This window comes from Phyllopteryx taeniolatus, chromosome 17 (assembly GCF_024500385.1).
Source record: "Phyllopteryx taeniolatus isolate TA_2022b chromosome 17, UOR_Ptae_1.2, whole genome shotgun sequence".
Classification (NCBI taxonomy): domain Eukaryota; kingdom Metazoa; phylum Chordata; class Actinopteri; order Syngnathiformes; family Syngnathidae; genus Phyllopteryx; species Phyllopteryx taeniolatus.
Window position 1 is genome coordinate 3,187,315 of NC_084518.1, and position 20,109 is coordinate 3,207,423.

At 40.0% G+C, this 20,109-nt stretch overlaps 1 protein-coding gene across 21 annotated transcripts in view; it reads right to left on the reverse strand.

Moving 5' to 3' along the window:
• Positions 1-19,921, reverse strand: part of LOC133466923 (peripheral-type benzodiazepine receptor-associated protein 1) — a 62,877-nt gene extending 42,956 nt beyond the window's left edge. For 15 of the 21 annotated variants that reach the window (XM_061751129.1, XM_061751125.1, XM_061751123.1 and 12 more), the window contains exons 1-6: positions 19,612-19,920; positions 17,608-18,541; positions 6,111-6,218; positions 5,740-5,868; positions 4,782-4,958; positions 1,791-1,976 (exon numbers count right to left, since the gene is read on the reverse strand). In XM_061751129.1, coding sequence (XP_061607113.1) covers positions 1,791-1,976; positions 4,782-4,958; positions 5,740-5,868; positions 6,111-6,218; positions 17,608-18,429 — 1,422 coding nt within the window. In that variant the 5' untranslated portion in view covers positions 18,430-18,541; positions 19,612-19,920. The other 6 variants (XM_061751142.1, XM_061751141.1, XM_061751122.1 and 3 more) reach the window with 3 other exon arrangements.
• Between the last annotated feature and the right edge of the window lie 188 nt (positions 19,922-20,109).

Genomic DNA, 20,109 nt, shown 5'->3' on the forward strand with positions numbered 1-20,109 from the left:
GCATTGTGTCGCCTTCTACACTCCACACTGGGGTGGTCCATGCACACTAAAGGATCAGGAACAACCTGCGCCCTGGTGCACTAAAGCAGAAACATACCCCATTCAGCAGTCCCAGAGTGCCATAAGCACATTGGTGTAATCCCTGCAGACTACTGAAACGGGTAACTGGATCACTTCTTTTAAAAGCACCTTAATGGATTGGCCTAGCCGTTGATTTTCTTTTTTAATACAGAGCATATTGATGTCCAGCAATCAAATGCAATAGCATCCTTTCACTGTCAATTTATATACCTTTATCATATGAAGGCTTACAAATAATGATATAAAAGTGGTTTTTTTTTACTCCCCTTGTGTTTTAAGCGTCATTTATAAAAAAAAAAAAAAATAATAATAATAATAATCATAATAATAATAAAATTGGAGTCAATCCTAATTAAGGATTGGCAAAAAAAATAAAAAATAACACTCTGCAGGAATTATGTTTTAACAATTACAAGACCTTGATGCAAAAGGCCCTTAGTTGCTAGTCATGATATAACACTGACAGGGGTTAAAAACTGTAATGAATTAAAACAACATGTAATGCCTTGAGCAAGCAATGTCACCATCGCAGATTGACACCCAGATATGTGTCATGACAATGTTACATTTTGTACGACTTGAATCTCACCTCCAAACAACTCAGATGAGGTAAACTGAGAAGAAATGCCGTGGAAAGCTGTATCACACCAATACAATACAAACTCATCCGATGACCTACCCCTCTTGCGTGATCTGAGGCAACATCAAGGCTGTCGCTGGGCCTGCTAGTTATCCAGAGCAGGACTTGATAGAAAAGTCTTTGGTGTGACTGAAGTCTTACCTACCACCCAAAACCCTCTCACCGCTGCCACAGCAACAGAGAGCGGATTACTGGACTGTACCATTCTGTTGTTAGAGGGGATTAGAGTTCACACAACATGGCCCCGTTCTGGGTGTTCGTGTGCCACTGTGAGTGCGTGTGTGCGGCCCACAAAGGACAGATTACCACAATCGGCATTCTCATTTGAGCTTCACGGGGAGAGACTGTATATCACAGCCACTTGCAGAATAAGATTATCATACGCTGTATAGATAATGCCATGATAAACGTTAACATCAATACACAAAAATTATATTCTAATCAAACACAGAAGTTATTCCCCCCCCCCCCCACCCCCAGTTACACATAAGATACAGTTAAGTGGTGTGCTTGACTAACTAAATAATGTCGACCCTGCATTATGTAACTGATTCCTATGTCTATGATGTAAGTGTATTTCTGTCTTTATAGCCAGTTGACAACATAATCGATTCGAAGGTGAAAAGGGTAGGAAGTGATCCAAGCAATTGAATCCAGAGAAGGTAAGTATTAAATGTAGAGAGGATCATGAGTGTGTGAGTTTTTTTTTTTATCTTTGATGAGGTCCAAGTTCGAGAAAGGAAATCATCTCATTATGGCTTGAGGCAGATTAGTATCGGATCAAACGACAAGCCATTATATAACACGGCAAACAGCATGCATGCCAGCGTAAACGTACGATCAGATTCAGGGCTAAATGTTATATTGCCAGACAGTTTCCTCTGGTTAAAATTTGAGGTTAAAATATGTGCTATGGTCCATGTTTCTTCACCCTCAGCACACAGATCAGGAGGATGGAATACTTGAACGTTATTTTTTTTCTAATGTCATTTCCCACAGAACCAAATTACGTGCATTTGCTTGAGAAGAGAAGTTGGCAGAGTTTGCCAGTGTATGGAGTGATTTTTACCCTCTCTTCAACAATCTCCACCGCAGCAGGTATCTCACACTTCTCCGGGCCACCAGGATCAGGATTGTGGTTTTGGTGCTGTGTGGCTGAGGTGACGGCCAACTGCCTTTGGAGCCGAAGAACTTCTCTCTGAGACTCCCTAAGAAGTTTCTCAAATTCCCCTCTGCTCGACGGGATAGGGGAACCCTAGAGAGACACATGTATAGAGGATATCTGTAAAACGCAGATGACTAAAATCCAACAAACTGATATTTCAGTAGTAATCACATTACTGAATTTCTGGAGTAATCACATTACTGAATTTCCTTAAATAATGGCCTCAGCTCTCAATCAACGCTGTGTGTCAGTTAGTGGACAAGTGCGTTGTCCACTTCAACTAATAAACACCCCGCCCCAAATAGTAGCCACAAGTAAACTTTATATCGCCACCTTCCAACAGTGCGGTAGGTACAGTTCTGTACTGTTTTCATAGCTGTGGTTTGGTACAGTACATCCCTATTTGTTTAACACTTGCACCGCTGATGTGTAGCTGAGGGGAAATCAGCATGACAATAGCTGCATGAACTCTGTAAACATGTGACAGCATTGAAGCTAGCAGCTAGTAACTCGCCAGTGAATTTAAAAAAAATCCACTTTTATTCTCCTCTTATTATGTCATGTCCACATGTAATTGCACAAAAAAACAGGGCTTAATCCACTATATTATGCATTACCTCACGTGACCAACGCGGAAAACGGGATAGCTAATTTCCGGTGTACGCTACGCTAACGAGCATAACTTTGATTGATAACGTGATCGTTTGAAGCCGAATTTGCTAAAATGTTGTTTTCTTTATGGCTGGTGTCTTTGGACAAATGTTAAATACATGTATATCATTTATTTAGATTAATATATGATATGCTATATGTAAACACAAACGAAGCCTAGAGATCGGGTATTGGCATCCTTGGTGGCTCTGTGGTGACATCTTGTGTTAAAAAAGACATTGTAGACGTTCCTCCTCGCTATCACCCGAGCGAGGAGGAAGTGCTTTTACCCGTTTTGGCGAAGGCGGAAGTAGGTTGCGCATATACCGGTTTCAACCTTTGAGAACATACAGGCAAAAACGCATATCAGCATGTGCAAACCTTGACTTACGAGCGCAGCAACTTACAAGTTTTCCGAGTTACAAACCGACGCTAAGTCGATTTTTGACCGAGCTTCAAATATGCCACCACTACAAGGTGGAAGCGAACGCGACAATATGCGTCCGGCATCCCGCGCCTTACTCAATTTTAGATAGCGGTAAATTGAGTTACCAGCTCAGTTATGAAATGGATTAAACTCATAAATCAAGGTACCACTGTATATAAACTTCACATACTAAATAGTGTGACTTGATAGATAAAATCAGTACTGTACTTCCTAATCAAATTTAAAAATTAGTTATTTACCATACTAATTAATAACATGGTTTAAAAAAAAAAAAAAAAAAAAAAAAAACCTCTTAGATTATCGTCAATTTTCAGATCATCTTGTATTGAGTATGCATTTATTATTAGACACAACAGATGTTCCCATCAGGAAGTATCCACTCTTAAGCCGTTGGAGCAGTAATGAAAAGCAGTATGGTTGCCTTTTCCTGCACTCATCTGAATGTCAGCAGTGACAGCAAAAGTCTTAGAACTGTGGGGCCAATTCCTTTATTTTTTTTTTCCTGTAGACTGAAAACATTTGGATTTGACATCAAAATATCAATATGAGAAAAGTATTGACATCATGATCTGCTGATACACAACTTCGAAGATAGAAAGTATTGAAACAGAGAGAGAGAGAAAAGAGTGCGAGAGAGAGAGAGAGAGAGATTTGCATCTATAATATGCAGAAACTACATGAAGTTTGAAACCTATCGACATTATTAAACATTTGCATTCTTCTTTGGTGGTGCTTTTCTAGGTTTACGCCACAGCTCATTTTTCCTTTTTGTTTTGGGGGTTACTCCTTTCAGTCTCCACTTTAGCAGACAAAGTCCATGCTCAATAGTTTAACTCTGGAGATTGACTCTACTCCCACTTCTTTCTCCTCAGTGTTTTTAGGTCATTATCATGGGCAACTAACTGTGTGATAGACAGACAGAGCAACATCCCCCGGACCCACGGCTGTGGTGTCCTTGAGTGAGACATGATATCCTGAACTGTTCCCTGGGCGCCCTGTGTCTTACTAATAACAGTGTTTGCTGCGTTCACTATTGTGATGTATTAAATGCATAGGACACATTTAGATAAATATGCATGGATTCACGAAAAAACATGATTCTTATTATTGTGATTATGGTTGTTTACTATGATAATGATTATATTCATCTTAAAATTGTTAGACACTGTCATTATTGTGTTAGATCAATGCAGCGCTTGTCCTAGAAGAAGCAATGCAAGCCCACTGAGTTTCATAGGTGAGCATATCCCTTCTTTCTCAAAGCTTTACCCTTTCCATTGCTTTGGTCAAGGTTGTTGCTGATGTCACAAACCTCCTATATGGGCCCCTGGTAGCGCTGGTGAAAAATTGTGGCCTCCTCCATCATTTAAGTTAACCATCCCTGTTCTAAATTGTGGATCAGTTCCAGATGTAAATACCTGAAAATAAAAGCTGACATGTTGACCTCTTGTCACATATTCATCTGTTGATATCAAAACCAAATGTTTTCAGTCTACAGAAAACGTAAAGGAATTTGCCATACTTCTGGAGGTGTGCATGGATGCGTGCGTGCTCGTGTTTTTAAGTGCAGGGTTTTAGCAGTACAATTCTTGTCCACCAGAGAGCAGGCTTGTGTCAACATGTGCCACAAAGGCCAGGCTGATGCGTTCATTACAACAGGAGGGTAAAAATGTTCAAACATCAGTATGAACTAGAGACAAAGCCAGAATCTGAAAAAAAATGAAGACCAGACATAAAAAAAAATAACCTGGCCTGAAGACATGAGTTGGTGAGAAATTAGGAATAAAAATTTGTACTTCAGCAGTGCCCAGTCGTGCCTCCAGTTCCTTGAAGTCCTGCTGAAGCACAGCGATCTCCTTGTCTTTGCATAACAGTGCATCCGCGTGCTGGGCCAGGTCACGTGCTCGCTGACGTGCGAACGCCCTCTTGTACTGTTCCACTGATCCAGGCTTTATCAGTGATGGAGAACTCACCTATAAGCAGGAAGTATAAGGTTTTGTTACTAACCTACGCTAACACAGGAGTAATGTCATAATTACAGGAGGTCATAAATACGAAACAATCAAATAACAGTAAGTATGGCAGCAACTGAACTCACCTTGTGTCACGTGACACCATATTCTTACGGCATTCATAACATCCAAACCACGTATGTCAGTAGCATCATGAACCAAGAAGCCCTTCCATTTAGATGTATTCAACATAAAACATGTCAATTATAAAAAAATATAGATTGAACGCCACATCATCAACTAAAAAATTACAAATCACAAATCTAGAAATCAATCCCTGCGTGGAGTTTGCACGTTCTCCCCATGCCTGCATGGGTTTTCTCCGGGTACTCCGGTCCGGTTTCCTCCCACATCCCAAAAACATGCGTGGAAGGTTGATTGAAGGCTCTAAATTGCCTGTAGGTGTGAATGTGAGTGCCAGTGGATGTTTCTTTCGATGTGCCCTGCGATTGGCTGGCGACCGGTTCAGGGTGTACGCCGCCATCACTTCCAGATCACCTAATCATTATCAAAGCAGACTATTTATTCATGACAATAAGCGTCCTTGAAACTGAGTTCTAGTGGGATGGATTGTTATTTACAGAGGGCAATGTAGGGACTTCCAACAAGGCTCCTATTCACCACACGTACTCAACAGCTTGATGAGTTAATTCTAGCATTTGGGTAAGAGTGAGGACAAACTGGCTGGTCAACAAAGTTCCAACATGAAAAACATGAAGGGTGTTCAATTTTTGCAATATACCATTTTGAGGTTAGCCTCCTGCAATTTCCGGGCCCTCTCCTCCAGCCTTTTGGCAAGCACTGCCAGCTCTGTGTTCTTCCTCCTCAGCCGCCTGACCTTCTCCTCCGTTTCTGGAGCACTGCTCTTCCGCTAAACACATGGGGGTAACAAATAACATCATACACTGCCTGCAGTGAATTGCAAAAAAGTAACTACACACCCAAAAATCATGACATTTAGTAGTATCAGTATTTAGTATTTGAAATACATTCATCAGTATCACCATTATTATTGTATGCCTTTGTTAAAAACAGGTTTCCTAGTCAACATATGCAACAGTACTGTCTATGACATCTTCAGTCAAGAACATCAACTGTTACCTTTAAACTTACCAGCAGGCAATTTTCCTCCTTCAGTATGCTGCATGTCTTCTTAAGCTCATCCAGCGCTCGCAAGAGTTCAAAGTTTTGCCGTACCAGAAACCGGTAGTCTGCCCCATTCTGGAACAAAAGTCATCAAATGGATGTTAAATAAATAGTGGCACCTGAGAATCAAAATGTTTTTTTCAATCTTATTATATGAGATAAGGTGTGAATGCTTCTCATATAGTGTATTATGGCTTTGCAACAAAAAGCTTTCCCCTGTATCCATAGCACTTGCTGATGATAGTTGACAGAAGACCACCACTGGACAGGCTTTTCATTAGATGGACTCAATGGGATGACCAATCTATTACACCACACGCTCTCAGCATAAATGTAAGAGCTTTGCACCCACGCTGTACGGTGGAGAGAGGTGAATCACTGACAGAGTGCCACACTATGATGTGCTCTGTTTCTATTTGGCCGAGACTTGTGAGAGCCTTAACAAAATTTGGCTGCTGACAACACAAAGATCATTTCAGACGCAAAACTGAGAATGAAACAATTATTATTATTGATATTTGTTCTGCATTGTCCAAGACAAAACGATCTTCAATTTCAGGTATACATGAAAGAATCCTTTTTTTAACTATTGTAATGATGCTTGAGGTGATTCACTGTGATTCTCCCAAATTATCATCAGTTGTTTTTTTTCAATGTAGACAATAATGTGTATGTATGTTGCATCAGTTCTGATGTATGTTGCATGTTCTCCCCATGCCTGCGTGGCTTTTCTCCGGGTACTCCGGTTTCCTCCCACTTCCCAAAAACATGCATGGTAGTTTGATTCAAGACTCTAAATTGCTCGTAGGTGTGAATGTGAGTGTGAATGGTTGTCTATATGTGCCCTGCGATTGGCTGGCGACCGGTTCGGGGTGTACCCCGCCTGCCGCCCGAAGATAGCTGGGATAGGCTCCAGCACGCCCGCGACCCTAGTGAGGAGAAGCGGTAAAGAAAATGGATGGACGGATGGAAATTGCAACATAACCACTGCCACATATTCTACATTAGAATTGATTAAAACATCCATCAATCTATTTTCAAAACAATAACATTAATTACAAAACAATGAAAAATAACCTCAACAAACATCCATCCACCCCAAATTCAGCCTTTACCTGCACTTAAAACAGGAATTGATTCAGATTTGTGAAATGTTCCCACAGAATATTGAAATGCCTTTAATAATGAGGAAATAAGTTTTCATCACACTTCTTTTGCTCCCTGTAAGTTGTGAAGTCCACTCAAGGCCATATCAATGATTAGTCACTCTGCTTTGCTCTCTCAGATCACATGGACCTGGATCAGTTAGCAAGGCAGATGCAACTCAGTAGCAGGAGGCCAAGGGTCTCTCTACACAAGCTGTCAGGATAGCCTCAGCATGGGGCAGAGTCATTTACCTACTGTATACCCCATTTACATGCGTATTTGAGTGGCTAATGTACAAGTATAACTGAAAAAGTGATGTTTTTTTTTTATTTTTTTTTAAACTGACCAATATTGAAACTGCTCAACATAATCACTGCTCAACTCAGACGATTCTATGTTGCTCCACATCACCTTCTGTAACTGTATCAAAGCATCACCCAATCCAGTTTACTGTACTGTACCACCTGTTAAGAAATGGACTAAACTCACACACATCACCAACACTGCTGCAAAAATCATTAGCCTGCCCGTACCCAGCCTCACTGAACTCAATAACAACGCTACCACACACATTGGAACTTCAATAGTACAGGACACTGCTAACCTACCGCATGAATACCTCATCCCATTGCCTTCAGGGCGCAGGTACATGACCCGAAGGTGCAGGAGGGCTCTTTTTGGGAAAAGCCCAATCCCCACAATCAGAGCTGCCTAAACAACAGCAGCCACTGAGTATCGTGTTGTGTTGTAGTATTTGTTGTGTTTTGTCCTGTACTGTCTGTTTTTACTGACATTGATCTTGGGGAGTCCATCTATGGCTTGTGGAAAAGAATTTCCCTGCGGGGACAATCGAGTCCAGGTCTAATAGCGCTGCCTGAAGCAACAGGATCTACAACACCTCTGAATGTAGTCTTGAACATCTCAGTATTCTGAACTAAACCAGGATGCTTCTTACATTCCAAGGTTCATTTGTGTAGGTAGAAATGGATGTGCACTTTTGAAGGAGTGATTCAGCAAAGTATACAACTTCTACACCTTTCAAAGCCCTGACAGGCTGACTTTGCTGCGTGAGCACTTGTGCAACGAAGAAACACAGTCCGGATTGCAGCTTAATGACTTCACTGATTGTTGGCGTGAGAGGGACATTTAATTCTGCGAAAAGCTTCAAGTGCTTTGAAGAACAGTTGTAACATTTTGAACTATTGAATTCATAATAAAGTTGTGCTACCAGGACTGTAAAATAACTTTTTAGACTTACACCCAAAACAGTATCCAGAGGAGAATGTATTGGAAGAATAGCACAACATGAAATGTGTGTGCAATGACCTGGGTTAAAACAACAACAAAAAAGAAAACCAATCACTACCAATCGTTTGTTGCCAAGTCAAATAAAGTACATTAACTGAAAGATAAAACACTGCCAAATGGCTGTCACAATGTCGCAACACAGCAGGTGGTGCAAGAGCAAATTAACTGACCTTGTCAAAACTAGTTGCGAAAAAACAAAAGTCACTCAATGACAACATGTTGAGGTCAGAAAGAACAAACTAACATCATTTACCTACCAAAAATAAAACATCTATTTATCAACGGTCAACGGATTAGACCAGTGGTGTCAAACTCATTTTTGTGGCGGCCACCCAATAGTTATGGTTTCTCTTAGAGGGCCGTTATGACCGAAACCACACAAATGTGTAATCGCGTCATCATATTACATACAGTACACACAAAAAACATGTTGGATAAGTAGTTTTGAAATACAAAGTCAAGGAAAACATAACTTATTTTTTAAATTTCTTAATATTTATATATATACATTTTTAATATAAAGTGTGTTGGTAAAAAAAAAAAAAAAAAACCTGCTTGGAATCTCAACATTGTGACGACAATTTGCAACAGATTTTACCTACAAACATTGTAGTGATTTGCTTTCATGGGCCATATAAAGTCATGTGGCGTGCCGTATTTGGCCCCCGGGCCTTGAGTTTGACACCATGGTTTAGACTATAGGCCATATATATATATATATATATATATAAACACACATACACATATATCAGTAATAATTTAAAAAGTATCATTGTCTTTTGCCTACCATCTTTTTTACCACAACAAATAACAAAAAAAGTTGTACAATATCGTTGATTAATTGATTTCTTGCTAATTAAAGACAACATGTACAAATACTTTCCGCTCTGGCATGCAGTACATTTAATCTAAAGTTTTTCTGAAGAAGGCGGCATGGGGGAGCGACTGGTTAGCACATCTGCCTCACAGTTCTGGGGACCTGGGTTCAAATCCGGCCTCGCCTGTGTGGAGTTTACATGTTCTCCCCGTGGCTGCGTGGGTTTTCCCCAGGTTCTCCGGTTTCCTCCCACATCCCAACAACATGAATGGTAGGTTAATTGGGGACTCTAAATTGCCCGTAGGTGTGAGTGCGACTTGTTGGCGATCAGTTCAGGGTGTACCCTGCCTCTCACCCAAAGATAGCCGGGACAGGCTCCGGCACGCCCACAACCCTAGTCAACTCAAAAAAAAAACATCGGAACAATATTACAAGATGATCAGTAGACCTAATTTCAGTAAGCAGCTCGTGGTTGATATGTCATCTTTTACATATAAATTTAGCTCAGTCTGATTATTCTTTTGTTTGGAGTTCTCAACAGGCCTTCATAAGGGATGATGAAATGTCTACAGGCTGATTTTGCAGAAACGCCAACATCAGCAATTTGAGGCAGCAGACGGAACCCTACTCTAAAGACATGCATATATGAGCCCAAAGGCAAGCGTTAAACCTATCATCTAGGACTAATTTACTAAAAAGTCAGCCAAAGTATCAATCTATAGTGAAGTGATACTTGATTTCTACATCATTGTACTGATATCTTGACACTCAAAGCACTCCAAAAGGCCGTTTGTTGTGTGAGGTGATTTAATAAACGGCTCTTAATGCTCGTATATAAGTCATGGAGAGGCTCTATTAAGTGTCGTCTCAAATCTCCTCCTGCATTTATCAATCATATACCCTTGGGGTACCTGACGCTGACGGATTACGGAGGTCTGCTTTATCTTTATGCAGCAAAAGGACAAAGAGCCAACACAACAGATTGCTTTTATCCCCCCCAAGCATTGAGCAACCTACACCCACGTCCCCTGTAATCACCTTCTGGGTGAGGTCTAAATAATAAATGGGGAAATTAAATATGCTTTCTCGTAATGTTTTAAGTGTGTTTATCCTGGCCAGTCAAGAAAAAAAAAAGGTGTGCAGCAAACTATATCCATTAGAAATTAGAAGATGTCTATCATTTTAGATACTCGTGAAGAAACAGGATAGTTAAGAAAGTGGTGGTGACATGGCCAATTCAAATTACACAGTCTGTATGAAAGACAAGGCAAGTACGGTTAAAAAATAAGAATAATAAATCAATAAATAGACAATTACAGTACATTTCATCCATCCATTTTCTGAGCCGCTTATCTTCACAAGGGTCGCGGGAAGTACATTTCATGTTGCATCTCTATCACAGGCTGGGGAGCACATTTCATACCACGCTATCGACAAACGCAGTAATTACAATCCATTAATATAGCTGTATCAATCTCTTGGGAACCACAAATAAAAACATCACAATCCCCTCAGACTTTTTTTGATTATTAAGGCATTGGGTTAAAAAAATAAGGCACTGCCAAATGATTCCTTAGAGAAGTGTAAGCAGGAAAAAGGACATATATATATATATATATATATATATATATATATATATATATATAGGCCAATGAAGGTTATAGAATATAATAGTATAGAATAAGCCTTTATTTGTGATGTAATGAGGAAATTACCATTTTACAGCAGCAAACTGGACGTTAGCAGCACACAAGAATAAGAATGTCAAACAGTCCAAAATCTGTGTATCAATAGACATCTCAAAGCCATGTCCATATTTACAAGACAAAGGGACTGAGCAGAATGAGCAACAGCAGGGCCAATGAAGGTTATAGATTAGAATTGTATAGAATAAGCCTTTATTATGCCTGTAATGAGGAAATTTCCATTTTTCAGCAGCAAACTGGACGTTAGCAGCACACAAGAATAAGAATGTCAAACAGTCCGAAATCTGTATCAATAGACATCTAATATCCATGTCCATAACATTCCCACCGACAGACAATTTCGAGTCTTGAATTAACCTAACATGCCGGTTTTTGGAATGGGAGGAAGCCTGAGGCAGAAACCCCAGGTTTCATTTTTTTACACAGAAAATAAAACGATTAAGATTTTGATTATGAAATTCAATGTATTTATTGTATTTAATCATGTATTTATTTACATCTTTAAAATAATATAAGACAATAGGTCTTCATTTTCCTGTCTCTACCATACGAGCGAGGTATGTACAGTATACGTGCTTTGTTTGATTAATCAATGACTTAAATAGTACATTTAACGAAAAATGGATTCACTGCAGTAGTGCATATTTCTACAAATATGTACACTACAGTATACTCCATTAAACACAGGGTGATATTGAAGTGACAACGAAAGCAGTGCATGACCCCTGCTCTATACACTTTGCAACCAGACAGCTAGACAGCGGGGCGAGTTGGGGTGTGCTGAGACAAATACTCCAGAGAATACCCTAACCCTCATCTATCAATTATTCATAAGTAATAACATGTTAATATGCGGGAACCATGTGGAAATAAAACCATTGAGAATGAGTTATAGAAAATCTATCTGAAAGATTTTGTGTTATTTTTAAGACACAAATGAATAAATGAGATGCATGGAACTATTTTCACACAGTTTTTTTGCTTTTGTTTTAACAGAGAAATAAATAAATTGGTTCTCTAAACATTTCGAGCTGTGATGATGAAAACAACATGTGCTTTCAGATTTGTGTTAGGCAGTTCAAGCAAAGGAATGGTAAAAGACAGATGAAGAGGTCTTATGCGAAACTACAGCGCTCCACTTTCTGCTCTCCCACAGGTACAAAGTAGGTCGACTGAGATAAGCAGTGCTGGCATTAGTGTCCCTTCTCAATATATGTACACCTTTTTGCATTTGGCCTGTCCTGTGACAGTTGGCTCCCAGGTAAACACAAACTTTTGAAACGCTACTACAGTAGCGAACCAAGAATTAAAAACAAAAACAATACAAAATGAAAAGACCTGTAACATTGGTGAGAAAATACCTTTTGGCGATTGAATTATTTGTAAATATGCGGTATTCCTCAAGTCCCCAAGAGCAACAAAAGTACAGACAACCGTCACAAGTTATCAGAATTACTGGTATGAAAAGAATGGAACTAAAGTTTAAGGTTTATAAAAGTGCAAAGACTTTGTGATCTGGCATGAGCTTCACACGCACTTGGTATGATCAGATCTGATACAAAAAACTAGTAGTCACTCAGTGTGTAAACCAAACAAATAGTAAGGCAGCCATTTGGTATCCAAACAGGTGTTGCGCACAGAGGACCACCCAATCAACAAGCTTGTTCCTAATCAGAGGGTTTGTTCTTATTTCCATAAAGAAATTGCACTGCTTATTTTGTCATTTACAGTTTTGAAAATACCAGTTTTTAAACAAATCTCAACTCATGTGACATTTCTCTGCCCTACCAATTGGAAATCAGTTAGGACTGATATATTTTTTTTAAGCACAAGTTACACATTCCTAAAAAGTTTGTTTGAAATTTTCACCAACTGCTACATAATCCTGTATAATACCTTCCCTTCATAAGCTTCATAACCCTGATTGTGAAGTCACCAGTTTATGGTACTGCTATTAAAAGAAAAGCACAATATTTCCTTGCAAGAAAAAAAAAGCAAAAAAGGAATAACCTTAAAACGCCTTAAAAGTAAACATGGGCCACCACCAGTGAACACATTATTTTCTGCTGTTTTTGTCATCCATTAAAATTGGCAAGAGAACACAAAAACACGTACCTGGTGTTTGCTTTCAGCTTCAAAACCATTTAGGTTTGCATAGAGCGAGTGGTGCCTCTTTCCTAACAATGACGGCGATGTGATATTAGCCAAAGTTGGCATGGCCTTGTCCAGGAGTCCTTGACCCTCATCTCCGTGGTCTTCTGATTTCCTCAACTCTATTTGTGTTTGTTCTAGAGTTTGGGTCTCCTGTCGGCACGCCATATTTACTTGTGCAGATGTCTGCTCAGGTGGTTCTGGCCGAGTCCACAGATCGTACATCACTCTCAGTTAGTCGAGAAGAAAAAAAAATAAATAAATAAAAAAAAAAACGTGGATTGGATTGAAGAAGTACAAATGATGATATCAAGCTCACACAAGCTTTTAACTGAGTGGACAAGTGCATGGAAAAACAAGTTGTCTTTTGAAACATAAGGAAGTCCATAAGCAGAGGTCTTTTTCAAAACCAAATTTAAATGTCTGAAACCAAACTAAGGACAATTAACGCCATGGTCAGTAACCACAAAAAAACAGCATGAAACCTGTTTAGGTTTTAATGTCTGTTTTACATAATTTAAAGACAAAGCTGTTGTAAAGTGCCTTGTCCTTCCCCGAGCAATGACGTCTTCCAAAATGAGGGCAATGCCCTAAAAAAACACAGGACAGCCTCTGCTTCCGAGAGCAATTTAGTTAGGGCCATTGTCCCTACACTCAAAATGTTCTTAGTACAGAGTCAAGCTTTAGAGTTTAAGAAAGATTGTTTATCCATGCCTTACCACTGTCGTCTGTGGCCAGTTTGTAATAACCAGGAGAAAAAAACTGTGTAGGTATTGCATGTCACGAAGAAACAATACATACAGGCCCAAACTAAATTAGAGAAGAAAAGATACGGAGAGACAAAAATGCAGGAGGAATCCAACTAACTGGTTCCTACTGCAGTGTCCCTATTAGGCTGATATGTCCGTGGTATTTTAGCTCTTCCGTTAAGAGTCCGTGCTCATCAGTGCCGCTTGCTGCTTTTAGCCAGATGCAAGAAGACAACGACAGGCTGCTTGATCTCATGTTGTTTCCAGCGTCATAAACGTGAAGAAAAAGGACGATTGGAAAAATGAGTGTATGAGACGGTGGGTGTCATTGGGAAGAGGGGGTGGGGAAGACTTCTTCCGTCATCCTATCACAAAAAAGCCAGCATTCAGGCAGTGCCCAATCATAACAACGACTATAGCTCGTTTCCATGGAGATGACGCTGGAATGATGTTGGCTCCCTATTGATCGCTCAAGAGGCAACAGACTGCAACACAGGGAGGCTGCATGAGACATGCAGTTGAGCAAGTGTAACTAATTGCACTTGCAGTTTTACACTTGTAAAACCAATTAGAAGCCCGACAAGATGCTGAGTGTTCGTGATTTGAAGATCAATTTCATCTGTCAGGGAAGCGTCTTTACTTGACAGCGCTTTTTTCAGTCGAGTATCGAATTTAAAACCCTGGGTAAAACAGCACACCTGCATGTTTAAGGAAGTCACATTTAAAACTGTTTGCAAGGAAATTTTAAGATTTTCATTTCCCAAATATGATTCCTAGAAATGAGTTCTATCGTATATCACAATATTTAAAAATAAATATTTAAAAACTTTATAGTTATTGCAGACAGTTTCCAAAGACGATTTATAAATTTTCTTTCTGTCTGAAGCAATTTTTAGATTTTACGACCTTGCACAGTGGATTTTGGTTTAATTTTCATTTCATTTTCAAGTTTCATTTTCAGAAAAATTTGGTACTTCATTCTGTCAAATCACTATAATCTAATGAGATTTTGGCATTCAACCAAAATTGTGTCGGAAAAAAAGAAAAAAATATATTTTTTTTTGGGGGGGGGGTGTTATGTCACCAGGGTCAGGGATACGAAAAAGGTCTTATGAGGAGCATTGAATATTGCAGCTATTCTAGAATAAATTTGAGGCAGAATGGCTGTGGAGAAGTGATTCCCAACCAGTGTGCCGTGAGTGATCTTCAGGTGTGCCGTGGGAAATTATCAAATTTTACTTCACGGCTCAAAAAATTAGTCATTTCCAAGAAATAATGTATCTTTGTTCCTCTATTTATGCCAGTGAGGCATGGTGACAGACAGAACAAATGAATGCTCTTCTATTAGATGGCAGGAAGTACATACAATAATTACTGTGTAGTAGATACACAGTAATTATTGACATATTGAATCATTGACATCCACCTCCTGCCAGGCTACCAACTCTGATAACTTAGTAAACTTTTCCAAGTACTCTTTTCTCTTTTTTTCATTATTCTCTTGTGAATAGACTGGCTTTATTCAGTTAAAACACAAATGGGCTCAACATGTTGGGACTCAACAAGGTCATTTGTTTATTCGCTTTAGACTGCCATCACACACATTGAAGCTACAGCTGACGTACTTAAGAACAAATCAGACTCAAGATATTTTAGTGTCTCACATGATTTTCTTTAATAGTCCATGTCACTAATAGAGTCCCTATTCAACCTACCATTGTGTATCACAAGACTATTGCTTGGGATCACAAGACGATTGCTTTGGTAGCCTGAGGAATTAAATAAACTCAATCTGCCAATGAACAATCACGGTAAGCTTCTGTTCCATTCATTGGTATACCGTATACAAAATAGGGAACAAATATTGAGACACACCTCAATTAATTAGTCAATAAGACGTTGGACTTGACCCCTAAATTCCATCCATCCATCCATCCATTGTCTATGGTTATCCCATTCAGGGTTGTTTGCAGTTGGAGCCTATGCCAGCAGACATTGCGCAAAAGGCAAACTAAACCCTTGAAAGGTCAATCACAGGGCACAAAAAGAACTACTACATCACTAAGTGGGAACTGAACCCATGCTGCCAGAATAATGTCAAGTGAGTGAACCACTACAACGTCAGTAATGTTTCACTTCCTCCGATCAAGACAATACGGACAATTGTTATGCTTCTAAATGTGTGGGAGCAGTTTAGGAAAGACACCATAGTCTCCCAGCCCACCTTTGAGATCAATTTGAATGGAGATTGTGAGCGAGGCCCTCTCTTGGGTCCAACATCTGTGACGTCTGTCATCCAAAATGTTTTTCTGCAAGAATGGCTCAATGACACAATCGAAAATCTTGTTGAAAGACATTTTTGATTGGCGAAGTACGTGACCTATTCTACTGCCCACACTGCTCTTCTCACCAATAATGTTCCATTTGCACAAGTCAAGTTTTTAGGGCAACCTTTAGAAATGTCATGGTAATTTTGATGGAATTTCGGCGTGTACGAGCCATTGGTGGATAGTTTTCAAGGACACTTGTCAGCCAATCGGAGAAGGGCTTGCCTGAGTAGCAGAAAAAATTAGACTGTCAAGGAGACATGTTGAGAAATCACTGAGTTTTACTGTTTTATTCTAATTTCAAGGTGTTTTTTGACCAGATTTTCTACACATCATATCATATCACAACAAAACTACATTTCTGCGGGACCCATCATCCAACTTTGAACATTCTTACTGCGTCGTACTCAGGTTGAAGTGGTCGCTCCAACCAGACTCAGCATTTTGACAGACGGTCATTTATGCAAATGTTATCACATTGCTACTGCAATAGCAGCAAAGAGGGGAATATCCTCCTTTAAATGATATACTGATTTTCAGTTCACTGGCCCATTACATTTGTCCTTACTGTGTAATTTACTGCAAAACAGATATGAATTGGCATTCAGTGGGTAAGTTTTTTGTATTCACACCAAGCAGCTTCAAGTAAAAATGAGCTGAAGTTGTAAGTTACAGCAATTGGTAGTCCACACTGTTATTATCTTTCCTAAAATTGTACATTGTAGCTGTGTACAATGCAAATGACATACCGTATAGTCTCACCTTTCGCAACATCAGGTTGCTTTCCAACAATGAAATAGAAGTTAGAAGATAGAGAGCTGATAGAAGATGGAATATTGTGATTGTGACCAAGCATGCACTCTAACGACAAAGTTGTCTCTTTTCACTTCATCATTTTGCAACATTTACATGTCACATCGAGAGGTATTCCTTTGTTTGATGATACTGGTACATTGGACAGGTTATGTGATGTTAACTACAGAACGCCTGAATGGCTGACTATATGGATGTTTGTCCCCTGCTGCCAAACCAGCCTGTGAGTCAAAATTCGAAATTCAAGTCGAAACTTGACAAATCTTGGCTTGTTTAAAAAAAAAAAAAAAACCTGACTAGAAAGGTAAGATGGAGTAAAACTGCTACACTACAAAACTATGTGTAAATGACATACAGTCGTTGCCCATGGCCAACTGGCCATCCTTAAACACAGATTAATCAAATAACAATGAATGGAAGATGTTCTGGAAACATGAAGTCACTTACCGCCATGTTTCTGTCCATGCATTCGAAGGGAGGGAACTCGTCTGACCCAGTAGACTCTGTGTCGTCGGGGGGCTGGTCGTTGTGTCGTGCATGGGGAGTGTTATAAAGGTGACAAATTTTCAGAGCACTCCTCCAACAGGTGTCCACTGCTACACTTGTGGCAAAGGCGTCATCTACACACAAGTCAGTGCTTACTGACTGCAGTAATGGCTGGTCCTGTTTGGTTTTCTTCTTGGATGGACCAGGGTTAATTTTGGATCCACGCGGCAAGGTCCTAGAGTGGGTTAGGTGAGGCACAATCTGATTGAAGCTGCTGCTGCTGCTGCCATCTTGGGCTAATTGTCTTGCAATCTGTCTTTTGTGCAAAAAATCTTGGTGGGTGTCTAGTAAGTGGCACAGGATGATGGCTTTTTCGAGCTCCAATTCCTGCCTATCCAATTTATTGACTCCCTGCTCACTATTTATCTTCCCAGACAGCATCAGCAACAGCTGCTGGACATTTGTCCGTGTCTTGCGTGTGGCCCTGCCTGCCTCAATGTTACTGTATCGCCCACTGTCTTTAAAGGGACACCGTGGCCTGCTGGAGTGTTTGTTTTTTTGGCACGCACCTCTGGAAGTCACCTCCCTCACAGCCTCCTGTGGTTCCCGAAGGTGCCCCACAGAGAGGGCCTGCTCTGTTTGCTCCTCTTCCACTTCCAGAACAGCATGTAGCGTTTTTAGAGCTTGTCCAATATTCGCTTGGCCCTGGCACGGTTTCTTGGACGACAATACCAGAGGGTTATCTCGGTCTTTTCTCATTGTGTCAAAGTCACAGCACAGCATGCACAGGTGATGCGGTCATCTCGAAAGAGTGGATCACAAGCTCAAAGGAGTGCGGATGGGTGACAGACAAGTTTATATCAGACATGCAGCATGCAGCTGTCAGACCAGGACACTGGAATGATGAGACAGAGAAGGATGCACAGTACAGAAAATGGTATGGTAAGAAGTGCAAACGCTATAACCTAGTAATAGAATCTATTGTGGTTAAGAAGGAAGACAACAGGACCACTTCCACACTATAATGACATCCTATACAAGAGTTGCAGCAAATACTCTCCCTTTATGAAGGTCTAATATTCTAGCCACCTCAAATGAAAGAAGTGAAAATATTAGGAACAGCTCCAGGTATGATGCAGCAGGCTTGATTCATCATGATGTTTGTAAGTTTATTTACAAGTTCTGTAGGTTAAAGCGTGTTACATGCATAGTATTAGGAGAAATAAAGAAAGTCCCAGAAAGGGAAATAAAACAAAGCAAAACTTGTTTTTTTTACTTGTAATTTTACAGCTATATTATAGCAGCCCAACAACAACAGTAATATATTGTATTGTTATCAATTATTCCCTCTCTGACAGTGTCATTCAAAACTGGGCATTTTCATATTTGATACAGCTCCTGGATTGGATCTAATTATATCTTTGTGCAACTTGTGGCTGGTCGTTGTATTTGCTAAAAGTATGTCAGGACACCCCACTAAGTGTGACATTAACGTGATAACCTACGGATTGATATCTGAGTTACTAGCAGATGACAAGATGAAGACGTAACTGAAATGACAGTTTATTCAACTACCGCTAACATCGAGCTCATCATGTAAATCTATGAATGCAACAAGTGATAATGTAGTTAAATTAAAAAAAATAAAAAAAAAAAGGTGCAATGAATTACTTCGCGAGTGTTTAAAACGTCAGCGTAATCTATAGTCGGCAACACCCGGACGCTTCGTATTATTACAGAGCCAATGGCTTATTAGTAGTCCGCTATTTCATTAGCTTACGTGAACATATTCAAACAAACTACGTGATTTGCTGAATGAAAGAAAAGGAGAACAATAAGACCAATAAGGCTCTTGGGAGTATCGGGAGTAGGAATTCAGTGTTACAGCTAACTTTATAGTGCGTTGGTTAGCCAACATTAGCGTAATGCTTCAAATTGTCTGTCTGCAACTTGAACCAAACTCACCTCGTAGCGGATTCGAACATTGCAACGTTACTTCTGTCACTTGATATTCGATATTCAAAGTAAGCGCAATAGTGATACCGTTAGCTCCAAAAGCTCCGTGGGGCCATTTGCGACGAGGGGGTTTGTTTATCCGGAGTGGCCCGGTGCTGCCTTCAGGGACCCTCCGGCTCCTAATTAGCAGCGTTCTCCGAGGTTCCTTGGACTGTAAATATCAACCTCGCACACGCGCTGGGTAAAACCTACTAGCACAACTAGATTCGTGAAATTTAGATGTGGCGATAGCTGCTATATCGCCAATGGTGGTTCAGTCAATTTGTGTACGATGAGGACCACTCGTGGTGATAATCCGTCAGTGCAGGCAGAGTATTCCACTACAAAACTACAACGACAGTTTCGCGACTTTGAACTCAATACTGTATTTTCTGGTACACTAGCCTAATATGGTAATAGTTTGTTGCCTCATCAACTGAACAGTAATAATAATGATACAATTTACTG